At 42.8% G+C, this 20,586-nt stretch overlaps 1 protein-coding gene across 1 annotated transcript; it reads left to right on the plus strand.

The window, feature by feature from the left end:
- Positions 1–244: 244 nt before the first annotated feature.
- On the plus strand, positions 245–15,794 carry LOC101157273 (alpha-1A adrenergic receptor). Its single transcript, XM_004065868.5, has 2 exons — positions 245–1,325; positions 14,536–15,794. Exons 1-2 carry the CDS (start codon positions 380–382, stop codon positions 15,084–15,086), a joined length of 1,497 nt encoding a protein of 498 aa, XP_004065916.2. The 5' UTR covers positions 245–379; the 3' UTR covers positions 15,087–15,794.
- The last annotated feature ends 4,792 nt before the right edge of the window (positions 15,795–20,586 follow it).

Below are 20,586 nucleotides of genomic sequence, written 5' to 3' on the forward strand. Positions count from 1 at the left end.
CCTTTAAAGGATTTTTGTGTGTGGGTGGAGCTGTAGGTTGAGACCTGCTGCCTCAGCTCTCATTCTCATCAGAGTTGTTGCAGAGCGGAAAACAACGGCAGGAAACAGAGTCAAATGAACTTACTTTTTTTTCCCATAGATGTGTGTTTCTTTGTGTTGTTTTATGGCAGATCGGTGCTTTAGGGTGTAAACGTGAGTTGCTACACATTTCTGTATTTTAATTCTCTACCCTGTGTGCGCTCAGTGGCAGATGTTGCTCCAAAAGGAAGCTGCGCGGTTTTTCTGTTGGAAAGTGCGCGGAGGGAGCGCGCAGACGTCGTGCTCCTTGTTGCTTTGAAGAGGAAACTTGCTCCAAAAGTTGTCTATATGGCGTTTCAAAATGACAGACTCTAATTCGAGCAACGAAAGCAACAATGGGCTGTATTTCAACGGGTCTGCTCTGGAGCTCATGCCCCCAAACATCAGCATCACAACATGCAGGAACTTCACCATGGACCCGCAGGTCGTCGGCGTGGGGATCTTCCTCTCCGTGTTTATTCTGGTGGCAATTGTTGGAAATATTCTTGTTATCCTCTCCGTGGTTTGCAATAAACAGTTGCAGACTGTCACAAACTTCTTCATTGTGAACTTGGCCATAGCAGACCTTCTGGTAAGCATCATCGTTCTGCCCTTTTCTGCGTCTTTGGAGGTGCTGGGATGCTGGATGTTTGGCCGCGTTTTCTGCAACGTTTGGGCAGCCGTGGATGTGCTCTGCTGCACAGCCTCCATCCTCAGCCTCTGCATGATCTCCATCGACCGGTACATTGGTGTAAAGCACTGCCTTAAATACCCGAGCATCATGACTGAGAGGAAGGCAGTGGCAATCCTCATGCTGGTGTGGGTCTCGTCTTTAGTCATCTCCGTGGGTCCGCTCCTGGGATGGAAGGAGCCGCCGCCGGTGGACGAGAGCATCTGCAGGATTACGGAGGAGCCCGGTTACGCGCTCTTCTCCTCCCTCTTTTCCTTCTACCTCCCGCTTTTGGTCATTCTCATCATGTACTTTAGGGTGTATGTAGTGGCCCGCAGGACTACAAAGAGCCTGGAAGCGGGAGTCAAGCGGGAAAGAGACAAGTCTGTGGAAGTAGTGCTGCGGATCCACTGCCGCAGCGTGCTGGGGGACGCGCGCCCGGCCAGCTCCAAGAGCAGCAAGAACCATCCGTTTCGAAGTTCGCTGTCGGTGCGCCTCATGAAGTTCTCCAGAGAGAAAAAAGCGGCAAAAACCCTCGCAGTCGTGGTGGGAATGTTTATTGTCTGCTGGCTGCCTTTTTTCCTCTTCCTACCAATCGGTATGTTCTTGACATTTTTATTTTGGTCCCCCTATGGTTCCGTTAAAAGCTTTTGTGCGCAATGTATCCCCGGCATTATGCACAGAACATGAACTGTTTTGGCATTAAGAATAGTAAAAGAAATCAATTTATCACATTCCAGCTTCAAGGAAAATAATACATAAATAAAACAAATGTCCCCACTTCCCGGGTCCACATTTCATTCAGCCTAGAAGATGACGTTTGCAGTGATATCACAATTATGCAATGAATTATTCATACAGTTTAAAGGATGTGGGATAATTGAATAGTTTCTATATATAAATGCTTCACATCTGGATACCTTTTTCATCTTCTGGTCCTAGTTAGGCATTTTTCTTAATGGGAGCTGCATCAGAATATTTCAATAGAACCAAAACCCACATGTGGAAAGGGGCAAAACCAAGTCTGAAATTGACCCTCCTAGTGTTTCATTGGCAGCCTGTGTTAGGAATCATGCCAATAAATAATCCCCCACTCCCTCATATGTGCCCTGACACCAGTATCTTCTTAAAATAAATAAATAAAAGTAAAGAAGGAAAAACACCCTGGAATTTTTCTGTCAGTCTGTTAGGTCTTCAGATAGTTAATGCACCGTTTGTCAAAGAACAGCAATAACAAGGAAAGCATTCTTTACTAATGAGCAGACTGATGACCAGAAACAGCAATCAAAATATTTTAATAATGATATTACTTTGGGTTTCTGTTTCATGGGTTTGCAAAAGAATATTCCTTCAAATCCAAAACATTAAATGCAACTTAGACATTTTAAATCACCAGACTCTTTCCATTTAGACATACGTTTTTTTTTTTTTGTGCAGGATATTACATAGGCTGGGGGAAAGAGCCACTAAAGTACTACTACTTTACACTGTTTGTTTAACTCATGCATTGCAATTGTGCAGTTTATTGAAAAAATCTAAATGTCAATTGGGGCTACTTTCTATATTTAAAAAAACAAACAAACCATATTTTTATTGGACCTGAAGGCACAAAATAATATTTTTCTGGTGTATGAATCTGTTAACCGTTTAAAAGTAATTTTAGTGAGGGGGTGGGAAACAGCAAGTATATCATCAACAGCATGTTATTATGAGAGTAACGCCTGGAGGGAGAGGAATGCTAGAAATAAAAATTGCTGCGACTAATCACGTCATTCACTCAATAAGGGAGAAAAGGCCGAGTTCATTTGCATGCAGAGGTGTGAGATCGATCCTCTTCGAGTTATAAAAGACGAGCAGGGGCAAGGACTGGGCGCTTAGCTCCTCATTTTCATCATTTGTCACCTTGCGTCACGATAAGGACACGGTTGTTCCATTTGGATTTAATCGACAACTGACTCTTCAGATCAGCTCAGCATAATAGAATTTTTATTACTGCTATCATAGCGATCACATAATGTGGCTTGGTGAGCACATTGTGCCCTGGTGACAGAAAAACTCACACAGCCTCTCAAGAATGAACCCACAGAATACAAATGTGATATTTTCTGAAGCAGCTCAGAGAGAAGGGAGACATTTTTTAAAGTGTTCCCCTTAATTAGTTACATTTAAATTAAGTAATTACATCCATGATTCTCAGTATTCATATTATTTAGATATAAGGAGAAATAAGACAAAAAATAAATCACTTTTCTTTGACTAAAGTCCAAACAAACTTACAGCTCCCAGGAGCTTCAGCTTCAGAATAGACACTATGTGGCATGCATTGTTTTTTTGTTTTTTTTTGGTCACAGATACTGTTGAATGCAGTCCCCAGAGCATGCATAACAAACCATGAAGACTCCTCTGGGACCAAATGAGTCCACACTGATGAGTCTCTGTGGGATGAGTTTACATGACTGATTGATGAGAGTGGACTTTCCGTCCTGCTCACACAAACTAGGACAGATTGACATTTCTCCACAGTTAAGACAATCATTAATGAGTAACCTTTTACCTGGCAGACGTATACATTTTGGATGCCAATGTGCCATTTTATAAATGACAATGAAAGTCCTCTTGCTGTCATCTGACTTAGATGAAGGTTTGATGGGACAGCACATGTCCATTCTTTATTAATACACCAAAACAATCAAGAAAGGTTAACAAAACACTGACAAATTTATTTTAATGAGTGTTGTAAGGCGTAGTTACTCTCTGCAGGTTGTCCCACTTGAAAGATGAGGTGTGTGTTTAATTTTCATCATCAATACATCCTGTGCCAGTCTCCATCCTGGATAAATTACATGGTTGTGTCAGTAAAGGGCATCCGGCATAAAAATCTTATCCTTTTTTTTAACTAGTCCTGTCCAACAGCTGAACAAACAGATTAGAGCTAAAAGCCTCTTGTGTTGGACATATTTTACTGTTACAATAGAGATTATGAATCTTAAATGTACACAAGGTGTACATTTAAATGAACCCCTTTTGTAATTTATACTAAGCTTTAAAATTCTTTTCCAAATGTCTTGTGCTAATCAGTGAAAACGAATTCACTGTGGCGACCCCTGAAGGGATACGGTGAAAGGTAAACAACCTCAATACATATTAATGTAATCCTAGTAGTCACTGAGAGACATCATATGTTGGTCTTCAATTAGTTTGCTTACTCTGTAGCTACTATTTTGGTCCATTCTTTCATGCAGACCTTCTCAAGAGCTGTTGTGTTTTGGGGCTTTTACTGGGCAACACAGACTTTCAACACCATCCACAGATTCCCTATTGGAATGAGGATTAGAGACTGGCCCGACCATGGCAGAACCTTAAATGTTTGTTTTTTTTGTTTTTTTTTATGTAACCACCACTTTGTTGCCAAGGTGACGTGTTTGGGTTGTTGTCATGCTATAAGATCTAGCCATGTTTTATACTCAATGCTCTTACCGATGGAAGGAGGTTTTATGCTCAAATCTCACCATACATTGCGCCATTCATCCTTTGCTTACTGCAAATCAGTTGTTCTGTTTCCTGTGCAGAAAAGCTGCCCAAAAAATATGATGTTTCCACTCCCATGCTTCCACGTGGGTATAGTGTGGTTTTGGGATGTAACTCTGAGTTCTTACCCTTCAAACAAAGCAAGTGGTGTTTATATCAAAGAGTTCTATTTTTGTCTCATCTGATCACATGATATTCTCACATTTAACTGGTCATGATAAAAAACCTTAGTTTTAGAATGAAATCTTGACTTACAGTCTTTTCATTGAATAATGTTCAATTAAAAACATTATTTTTGAACTTTGAATTGATTCGATAGTTTGGAATTTGTACCTTTGCGTACAATCCTTGGATATTGGTAAAATAAGTGACAGTGTCTTTAAAAGGTTGAATTTCAAGACGTCATTTTAGAACAATGCTACTCAGATTAAAAATGTAACATTCATTGTTAACATTCTGAAACTTTAAATAAAATGATAAAGGGAAATTATGCCAATTTTTGCCATCAAAATGATCAAAATGTTTAGAACATAGTATTGAAAGCTTAAAAGAACTACTATTGGCCTCCAAAATCCTCAAATGTGAGCAGATTCGACAGTAGTACATTATGTACTGCACAACTGCAGTATAACTGACTTGATTCTGTTGCTGGAAATAATTATACTGCAGGGTGGCCTTTAGGGGACACATTTAAAGAAGCTTACAAAAAATATACTGACCTTCACACAAAACATTAAATGTGAAGGAAGCAATTCTCTAAAGCTCTGTAACTGAGGGCTGCTCAGCATTCTGTCTGCTTACACAAAAGACCTGTCACAAAGCAGTGTCAGAGATAACCGACGGGTCCCTAGACTCTGGTATAGGGCTCACCCTGTTCACTTTATAGTCATTGTTGAGATATTAGCCAATGTTAACCAAAAAAAGACACTATCAAAGAGGATTTCCAAAGGCTTCTTTCACACAGAAAAATCTAAAAATATGACAAAAGTGGGTTGAACTTTGAAGTGGCATCATCTTGATGGATATCTCCTTATTTCTTAACTATATTTACAATCCTGTTTGTGTTGCGTTCAAAGTGGTTGATAGAATTTGCAATCAAAAAGTCAATCCAAGTGAAGAAAGACATCTCGAACACAACAAACTGCCAACCTGCATGAAAAATGACAAACTGGATTATGGACTCTGCTTTATGATCCAGTAGATGGCCCATTACTGCTGTCTGCATTTGATAGGGCACAGTATGCTGCAGGTAGCTGACGCTAAAACAGCATGAAGCCATTACTTTGAAAATTACACACAAGCCTCGTTCTGCTTCCACCTAAAATGATGATAGACTTCTTTGTACCAAGGCTGAGTTCGCATTAGGACTGTTTTAGCTCTGTTTTTGAGATTGATGCTCTGTTACATCAGAAGCCCGGGGAGATGAGAAAAACAAACATAATGAGGTAAAAAAAAACACATTCCATAAATACATTCTTGCATTGCATTCCAAAGAAAATACATAATAAAAGGGTGGATATGAGAAAGGCATCAAAACATGTTGTCACTGAAATGCACAGAAACAGTTGAAATTAAAAATCAACATTATTTTTTTCAATTTATTAGTTATTGTGCCCAAGGCAGTGTCTCTTCTTTATTAGTAGAAATGGTTCTCTGGAGAAAGCCTGCCAAGTTGTCGTAAGAGAGGACGACATACTTAGAAAAACCATCCGCAAACCCAGTGGCGGTTCTACCCTGAATTACTCCCCGGGCGAGACCCTCCCCAGGCGCCCCCCCCCCCCCCCCCCCCCCTATAGTCACAACAGAACTTTGTTTGTCTTTGTCAACTGACATGTTATATTGTCATTGAAATTAAGAAGTGGATACAAAAGATGTCAGAATTCTGAACAGCATTATAATAGTTATCAGAACACAAAAAATAAAAGACCATAAGCATGGCAAAAATACAGTTAGCTAAGAAATATTAAATCAATATTAAATAAATAATATAAAATAAATATTTTAAAAACATTTATGAATTGGAAATTTAAATTGTCATGTTCTATATCGATCTCTACTTCAGAGAAGAAAAATTAGCTCATGTTTTCCGTCTTCAATCCTTTGATTGGAAAATTTTCAGTTATGACCTGTTGAATTATGTTTTGTCCCCATAGATTTGCAGTAAATGGTAAATATTCATTTTTAAAACTACCTACAGATTTATGGAAATTCTATTGGCTAAAAATATAATCCCACATTTGTAAAACAAATAAAAAATAAACTTCATATGCAGGCTCAAAATTAACCCCTAAATCCCCAGTTAAATGTCAAAAAAACATTGGGAAAACATTTAGGCTGCCACAAACGATTATTAAATTTAAGACCAATCTCAAATTATTTGCCCCATTAGCATCTTATGGCAGCAGCAGCATGCTGTGTAACCATCACAGCTTTTTTAACATTATGAACTAGTATACAACAGCAAAACCCAACAAAACCTTTGTGTTACAGCAGAGCAGACAGACACATGAATCATAACTAATGTTACAAGTTAAGGCAGAGCAAATTTTTAAGAATAAAATCTAAAAAAAAAAAAAAATGACGCTATTTGCAACATTTGGGCCTACTTCAGTGTTGGTCATCGACCAAAATAAAGTTTTCATCGGCAACGTTGTTGTAGGGCAGGTAGCATTAGAATTTAGAAAAGACATGCATCAAGCTGTGAGGACTTACCCTTTTCTTTATCTCTTTTCTCCTCTTCTTCTTTTCTTTCTAAATTGGGCACCAGATGGCTTTGACCTTTTTTTCTCCATATTTTAGATGTTTTTGGCGTTTGTTTGGCATAAATGTCCTCACGTCACGAAGAAGACATCAAGTCCGTCGACTGAACCAACTGTCACCTTAGTGACAGCATTGTTTTGTGTTGCCATTTTTTCATTTGGGCATTTAACACAAAATTAACCCAAAAAAAGCAGAATATATTTTCTATACCTTTATTAAAGTGTAGGTTATAGAATGTCACCTTATGACTGACTTATAAAAAGGTTTTATGAAGTAGATTCAAACCCCCGCCCTTGTCCCCACCTAGCCACTTAATTTGGAAGCGTCCCACAATTGAACTGATTCCCCGCAGCCCCCCCCCCCCCCCCCCCCCTTTCTTCACACATTTCCAGCAGGAGCGCGTGCAGCTATAGCCAGGGGCGCTGATTCGCTACATGACGGCGCAGTCGCAGTTTTTACTTTTATTTTTTTCATCAAGCCCGTGACCGTCGCCTCCCCTGAAAGATGAGCCCGCCAGGTTTTGCGCATGCGCAAACGCGGTGGTGCTCCGTGCTCCCCCCGCGCCCCCTCCCTTCTTCTTCACACACATTTGTGTCTACTTCTCAAAGACAGGAGAGCGCAGCTGCGGGGCGAGGGCGGCGGCGCGGCCAGGTTCAGGCTGTTACAAACTCACAAACTGTGACATAAGTAAACCAATAGTGGTGCATATAATATTTTACAAGGGCTGAGCCGCCGGTGCCGCCCCCCTTCAGTTTTCCGCCCCAGGCCACCGCCCGGACGGCCCGTGCCTAGAACCGCTACTGCGCAAACCATAATAAACTTTATGTTGTTGTAGAAGCATGAGAAATAAAGTGAAAAAAGATACATTTTGTATTTTCTTTTAAATTCAACAACAGGACAATATTGAGAGAAAAAAAAAGCAAGAACACCCAGCATAATGGTAAGAAGTAAAAGCACAAAAAATAGAAATTGTAACATATACATTTAATAAAAGAAAACAAAATAAGACTAAAGAGCTTGCCAACATCCTGGACTGCCCAAGTTTATATCTTTAAATTCACTTTCTGTATGCAGTTTTCCTGTTAAGGGTCACATGGGTTGGAGCCAGACCAAAATCCTTCCCTATGAGAACTGGTTTGAACTGTTAACATCACCCATGTCATGGTTTTCAGGCGAGACAGACCCAGACGCTGGAACTCAGAATGATCAGACAGGTAAGTGACTTGGTAAGTGAGTTTTAATCACAGGAGGGGTTGATGAGAGTAATCCATTGACAGGAGGGAATCCAGACGTGGCTCGTGGCGAGGCTGGAGGGATCACTGCGGCTGGAGTGCTCCGAGCTCGGTTCAGGACGGCAGGTGAGTGACGGCAGACTTCCACACAGGTGACCTTCGTTGGGTAAATCCTGAGACAGAGAGGCAGAACATGAGAGCAAGGCAGGACAAAGACATGGGACTTGAGCAGGCTGACCAGGCGTAGTCACCGTTAGGAGTTAACGAACTGGCGTCGATGAATGGGCTGGATCTCCTTAAGTGTAGGCAGGTTGATGAGATGAGGTGGTCACAGCTGGTGGAAGTCAGGAGCAGAGCTGAGGGGGCGGGGCTGACCGAGGCACCGTGACAGTACCCCCCCCCTAACGACCGCCTCTGGGCGGTCGAGGCCGACGGTCCGGGTGGGCGCGGTAGAAATCGGAAATGAGGGAATGGTCCAAAACGAGGGAACGGGAGATCCAAGACCGTTCCTCAGGACCAAAACCCTCCCAATCCACCAAGAACTGATAGCCGCGCCCCCGGCGCCGGACGTCCAAAACGCGGCTGACGGTATACGCCGGAGCGTCGTCGATGAGCCGGGCGGGTGGTGGGGAAGCGGAAGGCGGGCACAAATCACTGTCCACAACAGGCTTGATCTGGGAAACGTGAAAGGATGGATGAACCTTGAGAGCTGCCGGAAGATGAAGACGGACACATGAGGGATTGATGATGCGATCAATGGTGAATGGTCCAATGTAACGGGGAGCCAGCTTGCGTGACGTGGCCTGGATCGGGATGTTTTTAGACGACAACCATACTCTCTGGCCTGGTTGGTAAGCGGGACCAGCCACCCTGTGGCGGTTGGCAGTACGGCAGTTATTGTCCTTGGAGCGACGGAGAGCCTCTTGGGTTTGGCGCCATATGCGCTGGCAACGTTGGAGGTGGTCTTGAACAGATGGCACGGTGAGGTCTAATTCATGGGATGGAAACAGAGGAGGCAGATAACCAAGTGACGCTTCAAAGGGGGACACACCTGTGGCAGAGGAGGGATGCGTGTTGTGGGCGTACTCGATCCAGACCAAGTATGTAGACCAGTCAGAGGTGTTCTGGGCGGCTAGGCAGCGGAGGGCAGCTTCCAGCTCCTGATTGGCCCGTTCTGCTTGACCGTTCGATTGGGGATGGTACCCAGATGTTAGGCTGACGGTGGCACCTAGGGCAGAACAAAAAGCCTTCCAGACTTGTGAGATAAATTGGGGTCCGCGGTCGGACACAATGTCAGCTGGGATGCCGTGATGTCTGAAGACGTGGTTTACCAGAACCTCTGCTGTTTCAGAGGCTGTGGGCAACTGAGGGAGAGGTATGAAATGGACAAACTTGGAGAATCGGTCAATTACGGTGAGGATGATAGAGTTACCCTGAGACATGGGAAGGCCCGTGACGAAATCGATGGAGATATGAGACCAGGGACGGTTAGGCGTGGGAAGAGGCTGCAATAACCCCGCAGGTGGAGAGTTGGAGGTTTTGGAGCGTGCGCAGGTGGTACAGGCGGCGATGTACTCTCTGACGTCCTTGTTCATGGAGGGCCAGAAAAAGCGCCTCCGTATAAGATGGAGAGTACGGGTGACTCCTCCATGACAGGCGATGCGAGAGGTATGGGCCCAGGTGATTACTGCAGATCTGACAGATGTGGGGACATAAAGAGTGCCGTTAGGAGGAGTGGGGTGATCAGGTTCCTCACCTTGCGCCTGAATAACTCTGGTTTCGATGTCCCAGGTCAGATTGCCAATGATGCAGGTATCAGGGAGAATGCTGGTGGTCGTCTTGGACTGTTCAGTGTCACAGAATTGGCGTGAGAGGGCGTCCGGTTTGATATTTCTGCTGCCGGGTCTGTAAGTGATGGAGAAGTTAAACCGGTCAAAAAACAAACACCAGCGGGCTTGGCGGGAGTTGAGTCGTTTGGCAGAGCGCAGGTATTCCAGATTTTTATGGTCAGTCCAGACTATGAAAGGTTGAGCCGCTCCCTCCAGCCAATGACGCCACTCTTCGAGAGCCAGTTTTATTGCCAGGAGCTCCCGGTTGCCCACATCATAGTTGCGTTCTGCGGGTGATAATTTTTTTGAAAAAAAGGCACAAGGTTTAAGCTTTCCTGATGACTCCTCTCGTTGGGACAAAACGGCCCCTACACCGGAGTCGGAGGCGTCAACCTCCACCACAAATTGCCTGGAAACGTCCGGTTGAATGAGGATTGGGGCTGAGACAAACAGTTTCTTCAGGGTGCTGAAAGCAGCTTGAGCCGTGGTATCCCAGAGAAACGGTTTTGAAGTTGATGTGAGACGAGTGAGGGGCGCAGCAATTGAACTGTAATTCCTAATAAATCGACGGTAGAAATTGGCGAAACCAAGGAATTGCTGGAGCTTTTTGCGTGACGAGGGAGGTTCCCATTGGGAAACGGCAGTTATCTTGGCAGGGTCTGGACGAATACTGCCAGCTTCAAAAATGTACCCGAGGAAAGGAATGCTGGTAGAGTGGAACTGGCATTTTTCGGCCTTTACGAATAGCTGATTTTCGGCTAACCTCTGAAGGACTAGACGCACATGGTTCTGATGGTTCTTGGGATCTTTGGAGTAAATCAAGATGTCATCCAGGTACACGAATACAAACTGATTCAAAAAATCTCTGAGTACGTCGTTGACCAAGCGTTGAAAGGTGGCGGGTGCGTTGGTTAGACCAAACGGCATAACCTGATATTCGAAGTGTCCTAACGGAGTGTTAAACGCGGTTTTCCATTCATCTCCTTCTCTCATTCGCACGAGGTGGTAGGCATTACGAAGGTCGAGTTTTGAGAATATGCGTGCTTCCTGAATGGAATCAAAAACCGAGCTGATGAGAGGGAGAGAATATTTATCTTTAATTGTTATCTGGTTCAGTTCACGGAAATCTATACAGGGTCTGAGTGATTTGTCTTTCTTCTCGACGAAGAAAAACCCGGCCCCGGCTGGGGAAGAGGAAGGACGAATGTGACCCCGAGCTAGGGCTTCCTGAATGTAAAGCTCCATAGCTTTCTTTTCGGGGCCCGAAAGGTTAAACAATCTTCCCTTGGGAAGGGTGGCGCCCTCGAGAAGATTGATGGCACAATCATAAGGTCTGTGAGGTGGTAAGGAGGAAGCCTTCGATTTACTGAACACGAGTTTTAAATCATGGTAACAATCCGGAATATTAGAAAGATCAATATTTTCGGGTTCACAGCTCAAGGGCGTGGAAACGGAGGATAACGCAGATTGGAGACAGTGACCCATGCAAAAGTCACTCCACCCCATGATATTACCACGGCTCCAATCAAGATGGGGATTATGGAGTCTAAGCCACGAGAACCCCAAAACGACAGGAGTCTGGGGTGTGCGAGTGACAAAAAACTGAATGAACTCGCGGTGGTTCCCGGAGGTAACAAGCAAAACAGGTTTGGTACGGTGTGAAATAACGGACAAATGCTGTCCCCCTAAACCAGCAGCATGGACAGGAGATGGGAGTTGTTCGGTGGGTAAAGTTAAACGATCAACGATACTCTGATCGATTAGACTCTGTTCAGCGCCAGAGTCGACCAGCGCCTGAAAGTCCAAAATTCTGGATTGATGACATAACTTGACCGGGACAAACAAAAAATCCTTAAGCGAAGCGGAACGGTCCCCCCGCGGCCGGTCTCTTAGCGGAGGGGTTCTGGAGTCTAAACGACGGGAGCATCGGTTAATCTGATGGTCTGTTTCACCACAATAGAAACACGCACCTTCGTTGCGACGTCTTAGCCGCTCCTCGGCTGTGATTTTTGAATGCCCGATACGCATAGGTTCTTCTGGGATAGTGCGAGGAGTCTCTGACCGGAGAACGGGTTTACAGTCCATGGAAGTGACGAGGGGTGTTAGCGTAGTAGCCTTCTTGGCAGCATGGCTCCGACTCACATTACGTTCCTGTAGCCTGATATCGGAACGTAAGGCGGCAGCAGCTAATTCCTCAAAAGTGTTAGCTTCCGGCTGGGTACATAGATGATCTTTGATGGCTTCATTGAGGGACTGGTAAAAAACCCCTCGGAGCGCTGGGTCAGACCACCCAGCCTCCACAGCCAGGATGCGGAAGTCAATGATATGCTCGCTAACGGAGCGGTTACGTTGTCGGAGTGTAAGAAGTTTGCGTGCTGCTTCGTCTTGCTTACGGGGCTGATCAAACACCAATTTGAATTCATCTATGAATCGTCCAAAAGGTAGGTGGGATATAGGATTGGCGGATAGGAAAGCCTGAGCCCATTGTAGCGCTTTACTGCGAAGTGAATTGATGATTAGCGTGATCTTACTGTGATCGGAAAGGTAGTATCGTGGTGCTTGCTGAAAAAGTAACTGGCATTGAAGGAGAAACCCTCCGCAGGCTTCCGTGTCGCCGTGGAAAGGTTCCGGTTGGAGACGGAAGTTCTCAGGTGTCATGACGGCAGCGGAAGAAAGGTTGTTGCCGGATGTTGCGGCCGGAACTGTAGGAGCAGGAATGGAAGCTTGACTGGTGATTTCTGATAATGTTTGCGACATACCATACAGACGCCGAAAAAGGTCTTGTTGAGCCGAAGCGATTTGGGATAGAGCGTCAACTTGGCGTCCCAGGAAGATTCCTTGTTGGCTCACGGCGTGGCGCAGATCATCTGAGTCAGCTGGGTCTGGATTTTGGCCAGTTCGTTCTGTCATGGTTTTCAGGCGAGACAGACCCAGACGCTGGAACTCAGAATGATCAGACAGGTAAGTGACTTGGTAAGTGAGTTTTAATCACAGGAGGGGTTGATGAGAGTAATCCATTGACAGGAGGGAATCCAGACGTGGCTCGTGGCGAGGCTGGAGGGATCACTGCGGCTGGAGTGCTCCGAGCTCGGTTCAGGACGGCAGGTGAGTGACGGCAGACTTCCACACAGGTGACCTTCGTTGGGTAAATCCTGAGACAGAGAGGCAGAACATGAGAGCAAGGCAGGACAAAGACATGGGACTTGAGCAGGCTGACCAGGCGTAGTCACCGTTAGGAGTTAACGAACTGGCGTCGATGAATGGGCTGGATCTCCTTAAGTGTAGGCAGGTTGATGAGATGAGGTGGTCACAGCTGGTGGAAGTCAGGAGCAGAGCTGAGGGGGCGGGGCTGACCGAGGCACCGTGACAACCCAAAGTCAATTCAGTCGTCATCTTTTCACTATACAGATGCCGTAATGTTTAAGCCAGATGACGTCAGTAATTAGTGATTGTTCTGAGTCAGTCTGAGTCATCATATGTGTGGCAACCACTCCTGCTAATCAGGAGTGAGCTTGTTGCAAGGCCGCCCCTACCATTTGAAAGCAGACTCAGGAGAATCTGTCACACCTTTCAAATGTGCAACGTTAGACCACAAACTTCAATGGAGGCCTCTGATTGGCCAGTTTATAATTAGAATAATTTCCACTTCAGAATAAAATATGAAAAAAAGAAATATGATTAGCAAGAACTGAGTAATGACTAAGTAATAGAATTGTTTTCGTCTGTAGAAGTCTATGGGATTTTGGCTTCTTGGAGCCAGTGGGTACCTTCTATTTGGAATGCGAGGGGGCAGGAGTCACATTGTCCAGTTCTCATATATTATCATTGGCAAAAACCCATAATTTATAACCAATACTTGCGTTTTGGTGTAAGTAAATGCGTTTGTGATACGAGCTATAATGGCACAAACAAGCATTAAAAAGTGTTTCCTCTTAGAGTGTCTGTTATTAAAAATGTCACCTGATGACCCTGACAGGTTGTTACCATGCACCTTAACAGTTTTAAAAAGTAGGTTTAATATGCTGCTTAATATTTCATTACCTCTTATTTTTACAGGCCTCAGCTCTTAAGAGTCATATTTCTGATGAACAAAATGTCCTTTTGCTTTTGTTAATAAAAATGACCAAACTTTGAAGAAAAGATTACCCAAAAAATTAATATGAGGCTGTTGAAGATTTAAAAATAAATAACTAAATCTGGCAAAATACCATAATAGGTTGCTTTGCTGGTAATGAGGTTGATGGCAGAGGACCCACTATCATCAATAATTCCAAAAATAGAAACTTTTAAAAAATTTAGATCATGGTTTCTTTATGACTTATAAAATATTTAGATTAAAAAAAAAAAGAACTTATCTGAATGAACTATCCAACATGTAAATCTAATGTATAAAGTGTCCTTACTCTGCAAAGATTTGGCTTCAGTTGATGCTAATCCTCATGTTTCCATCCCTTTCAAGGTTCCGTCTTCCCAGCACTGAAGCCCTCTGAAACTGTGTTCAAGGTGGTGTTTTGGCTGGGATACTTCAACAGCTGCATCAATCCAATGATCTACCCCTGCTCTAGCAAAGAGTTCCAGCGAGCATTCATTCGACTGCTCAAATGCCAGTGCCATCAAAAGCGGAGGGTCCTGCGCCGCTTCTATGACCAGAGGTGGCGGACAGCTGTGAAAGGAATGGCAAGGGATCAGAGGGGAGAATACACACCTGGCTATGCCGTGCATGAATCATGCAGCAGCTCTTTATTGCATAAGAAGAAAGGTTGTTCACTCGGTTTAAAGAGATGGAGCCTTTTTCCGCCTCTGCAGAACTCCTCCTTTCAGTTTAAGGAAAAAGTCAACAATCTGTCCAACAAGATCAAGGGAGGGACAGGAAAAGGAGCCACACCTGGCGGGGGCAGGAGGGACACTGTGGACACAGTTTCAATGGGAATCTGCAATTCTTGTGAGCAGGGCAGTTTTCAGTTCTATGATCTGGCAGAATGTCACGGCCTGAAAGAGACCGACATTTAGAGTTCTCCCTGCAGAGAGTTATTTATTTTCAAAGTGGCCATTCTTAAACAATGTGCAAATAAGACTGTGAGCAGGCACACATTCTGAGAGTTTCACAAAATTATCTAAAATTCTTCACTATGACTTTTCTTAAAATGAAATATTTTGTGAAAGCCAGGTTGTGGAGATCACAACAGTAGCAAACCTATCAGACTGGTTGTTGTGATTTTAAGGCACCATGTGTCTGTGTCATAAAATCAGTGTTTGGATTAGGTACAAAAGAAAAACACAATGAAAAACTAGAAAGAATGCACAAAAAATTCAATTTTATTTCCTTTTGTTTGAATAAAACTGTCTTTTTGGTTTCAAAGGTTAGTGTGTTGACCCTATGTGATGTGGAAAATGATTTGCTTTATATTTTTTTTTTATTTAAAGACAGTAAAGCATTTTATTGACAAGACTGCTGAGTGCAATTTCTATTGTTTGTATCAAATGTGATATCAAACGTGAAATTTCACACTGGACTCAATTTGATCATGTGCATTCTTTAACATTTTGAGAAGGTTTTGTGAGCAAAAAAGGTTATCGAAGAATGAAAATTCTTAACTTGATTTATTTTGTAGGATTCATGGGGAACAATGAAGTAAAACTTGTAAATCCAAATAAGCTCTAATGTGAAATACATGTACTTTTTTGATGCTATGATTATGAATAATAAAAGCTAAATAAAAAAAAGGTAAAGAAGTCCAATTAAATCAGGATTTTTGTTCAGACAAAATACACCAAAGCACCCTGTTTAAAACATAAATCTGCCCTATCCTGAAGATAGGGCATGCACAATTCTTCCCATTGGTTCCTCCTTACCATTAAATCCAACCAATACATTTTTTTATTTTAAAATAGAGTAAATTCAAGACCTGAATGTGTCAGAGATTTTCTAACAAAACCTCAATACTGTGGGAATTGTACAACCAACTCTTTTTAGCTGAAGCTGCAAGAACAGAAAGGGCATTATCAATCAATCTTAATCGCTTCCTGTTATTAGGTTGATCCTAGCAAGAGTACTCTGATCTTTTTCTGTCCAGAGGGGGAGGAGTCAGGCTCTTACTTTGCAGTCACTTGAAATTTTTTACTGAAACCAAGACTAACATATAAAAAAACAGGTTAAATTGATAAGGGAAGTAAAACAGAATAAATACCAAGCAACAATGGACATGTTATTTGATATTAGGGCAGATGTTAGGTACAGTGCAGATAAAAGGAAATTAAAACAGACAATATGGGTTACCAGGACAACAGAGCAACCTCAACAAACTTCTTTGGCTCATTTGAATTAAAGCTGAGAGATACAAATCTCGCAAGACAGCCTTCAGTCTGCCCTTAAGGCTTCTTCCACGGAGGACATATCTGAAACACCTCACTGCAAGGCGCCTGGGGCAAGTATGGCCAGATGACTGAACCACTTCGGCATGCTTCCAGAAATGCCCAGAAGCACCGACTTAATGCTGATATCTTCCAGTATAACTTTCCGTCTCTGCCGTTGAAGGTCAGTTTAGTCACGTTTTCTGCAGTTTGTTTTATTATCTCATTCTTTTGGATGTTCAGAGCTTATGATCCTGGGTAAGGCCATAACTGGATCCACACATAAATCTGCCCTCTATCTTGATCTTGAGTCATTTTTCACCAAAGTATATTATCTGTTGCACTGGAGATGCCCCATTCTTCTCAGTTTCTTGCTTCAATCCACCCCCACCTCCAAATAAAAAGAAAAAACAATTGTAGTGGTTCTTTTCCAAAACAGAACCAACAGGCATACATCTGTCCTTCTCCTTTTACCAGCTTCATATCTAACTGTGTGAAAATTTGGTGCAGTTTCAATAAGGAAGATCTCTCTCATCTTCAGGTACTCTGGGTTGCGGATTCTTCATTCCACACATCACTCATCAATTGGTCTTCATTCTGAGCCAATAGCTGTGGTGCTCACTTTCTCCATATCCAATCACAATCAAAATCCTGCCTTTAAAGTCTTAAGGCCCGTACACACCGTGACGAATTACGCGAACGATATTCGCTGACGTTTAACGCCTCATGACTAAACAAAGGGCACCAATGTGAGTGTGCATACCGACGCGAAAAACGCCACGCGTAAAAGCGTCATTTTGCCAGCAAAGAAGATAGACGCCAAGTAGCATCTACACTCCTCCCTGGACCAACCGTGGGCCGGGTGGGTGGCTGCCTGGAGTGCAGAGAGGGTCTCCCTTGAGGGGTCCTGGCTCGTACCTGGGGTTGGGGCGGGGGGATGCCCGGAACTCCTGGGTGGTGATGGGGTGCTCGTCTGGGGCTATGGGTGCCCTTCTCGGGTGGGGCCCTGCGTTGGGCTCTTCCGGCGCGGTGGGGGGGCTGCTCTCCTGGTTGGGCTGGGGCGGCGCTCTCTTTCCCCGTGCTTCCCTGTTCTCTGGCTCTGGGGGCCTCGCAGCGGTCCTGCTGGTCCTGGCCTGGGTGGCGGATTTGGTCGCCCGGGGGGCGGTTGTCCCCTGCCTGCTGCCGTGTGGCGTTGGGGGGTTCCGGCTGCCGCTGGTGCTGCGGCGGGGGTCTGGGTGTGGGGGTGGCTGGGAGCTCCTACTCCTTCTTTTCACATTCCACCATCCATTTTAGAAGAACATAAACACTCACCTGAGCACAGGTGTTAGCTCACCTTTGCACTAATAGTTTGCATGTGACAATGACATGTGGACATTTTTGCAGCTAGCAGGTGTGTCGATAACATTTCAGTGTGTGTTTGGCCCAGATCCTAACCACCAAAGACTCCGAATCATTTCATGCAGAAATTTCTGTTTTACTGTAAAATATTTCAATCACATTTTTAAGGTCTCTCCCTATTGAAATGCCAATTCGATGTATTGCTAATTAAAAGTACTATTTGTAAATTAGGTCACTGCACTTCAAACTCTTTATTTGGGTATGCATGAAATAGTAACTATCTTACCTCAGGTCTGCAAAACACATGAAGACTTACGACTCACTCTTTCCTGTTCTTGGATGAAGAGCTGATAGAAGCATAAAAAACATGGTCTGACAAAAACACAAAAACTCCGCAATCTCCTCAGGTTTTACTTAATTTTAAATAGATATTTCTTACTATAATGTCTATATTCCAATTATTCTCAAATTATTGTTTATGTTAAATACAGGCATTTCAAACTAAATTGTCCGATTGTCAATATTTAACCAGAAAATGGACTAATAGATCAGTTAGACTTTTCAAGGCTTAAATCAAACTGGAATTAAAACCTTGAATCACTGCCTCGTATATTGATTACGTTTAAACAGTTTGCAGTTTCATTCATTTTCAAAGACAGCCAAAAAAAGATAACATTTTAATTGCAAAGCAGAAGTTTAAAATTGTTTTAGTAAAAAGGCATCTAGTGGTGACTTACATTTAAGAATACACTAACTCTAGTATACAACTATTTGCTCCAATTTTTCAGCGCAATGATCTCTAAGAGTTCAGGTTTAGGTTTCAAATGAGAAAGAAAAAATGGCAAGAAATTTCAGATTCCACTTCTTTTTCTTTGTTCAGTTTTGTTTTGTTGTCTTTTAGGTGTGATTGGTTGTTGTCTTGGAAACAGTCAAATGGAAATTATTCTAAAGCAGGGGTGCTCATTACGTCGATTGCGATCGACCGGTCGATCTTCAAGGACAAGAGAGTAGATCGCGGGCCAGAAAAGATTAAAAAAGAAAAAAAAGAAAAAAGTACTTCTTAAAAATCCACCAGCCAATCAAAATACTCACCGACAAGGAACAGGACTTGATTGACATGTAGATTGGCCAATCGGACATCCTCTGATACATACGTCACTGCACATGCGTGTTTAAATGCACTGAGCGCAAACTCTGTCATCAGGAAGTCTCTTCTGCCCCGCGGGACGTCAAATCACCGGCAGAAGATCACTCCGGACAACCCGAGTGTTAATTGAAGCCGTCCAGCGTGTCTCTTCCTGCTATCAGCTCTGGAGTTTTCGCCCGATAAACACAAGCTCATCAAGGAAGCTGTTTTTCACGTAGCACGCGCTTCGTACGGAGCCAGCAGCAGCGCCTTTGAAAAGCCACGCTCCCCCTATTGCACGGTTTACAGCAGAGCATGACATACGGTGGTCGCTGCTTTCTGTCTTTGTAATAAAACGCCTCATCTATTAATAAAAAAGTATCTTTATATAATCTCACTGTGTAGTTTTTAATCATCAGTACATAAACAATAATGTTCAAATAAACATGTAACAAACATGTAATATATATATATATATATATATATATATATATATATATATATATATATATATATATATATATATATATATATATATATATATATATATATATATATATATATATATATATACATACATACATACATACACACACACACACACACACACACACACACACACGTATATTTTATAGGTAGATCTTCAAGACATTGTCGATTCAAAAGAAGCTCACATGCCAAAAAAGTGTGAGCACCCTTGTTCTATAGGCCTTTGACAACTTTAACTAGTAAATCCTAAAATACTAAGAAAAGCACAAATCTAACTTCAACTTGAAAAAATATAGACAACAAAAATAAAATTGAAAGATCCGAATGAGCCCTGATTTAATAATTGGGTTTCTGTGATACTTTGGTTGTGTACAGTCCCTCCACTCAACATTTTTACGTTCCCATCAGCCCCATTAGGTACCATTGGTAGAATTCCACATGCCCATCATTAAGAAATCTGCTGCACTCCAGAAGGGAAACCGTGCCAGGACTGCTGTGTGAAGAATTTCATCCACGTGTTCAAGAGATTCTTTGCTCGTTCCAGCTTTAAATTTTCTGTCTGTTCATTAGTCTGCCTGACATCACAAAGATAGATTTACTTTTTTTTAATGTTTGCTCTAACAAGTTCTTGTTTCACCTGTTCAATAGAGCTAGTTTCATTGTCTTGAACTGTGCTCCTTCTGGCTGCAAAGTGGTTTGTCAGACACTGATATTGTCTGTAATTCTGTGGGAAAAAATGTAACTTAAGATCTTTTTATTATCAATAACCTGATATTTTTTGCCTATTTATTATAAATCTACTTGAGAAAAAAATAGGTTAACCCTCCTGTTATGTTCCGGGTCAAATTGACCCGTTTTAAAGTTTGAACATCTAGGAAAAATAGTTAAAAGTATTTTTTCAGCATGAAACTTCTTCTGCTTGCCTTAATTAGCGTAATCAACATATATTATGAAAATGGTTCATCTCACATATATGCAGCCCCCCTCCCTGCATGTTTATATCACATAGATGATGTTCGGGTCAATTTGACCCGGCATTCAAATTGGAGGTACAAGGATGTCTTATAATTATTAGTTTTCCTTTATTTGCACCTGTGAGACATATTTCAACCCAATCACACACATAGACACACACACACACACACACAGGTGCATAGGTGTTATGACTTTTGGCAGGAACCATTTATGTTCTCGCGGGAAAACTCA

This window comes from Oryzias latipes, chromosome 1, assembly GCF_053564925.1.
Source record: "Oryzias latipes strain Hd-rR chromosome 1, Olatipes_Hd-rR_3.1".
Classification (NCBI taxonomy): Eukaryota; Metazoa; Chordata; class Actinopteri; order Beloniformes; family Adrianichthyidae; genus Oryzias; species Oryzias latipes.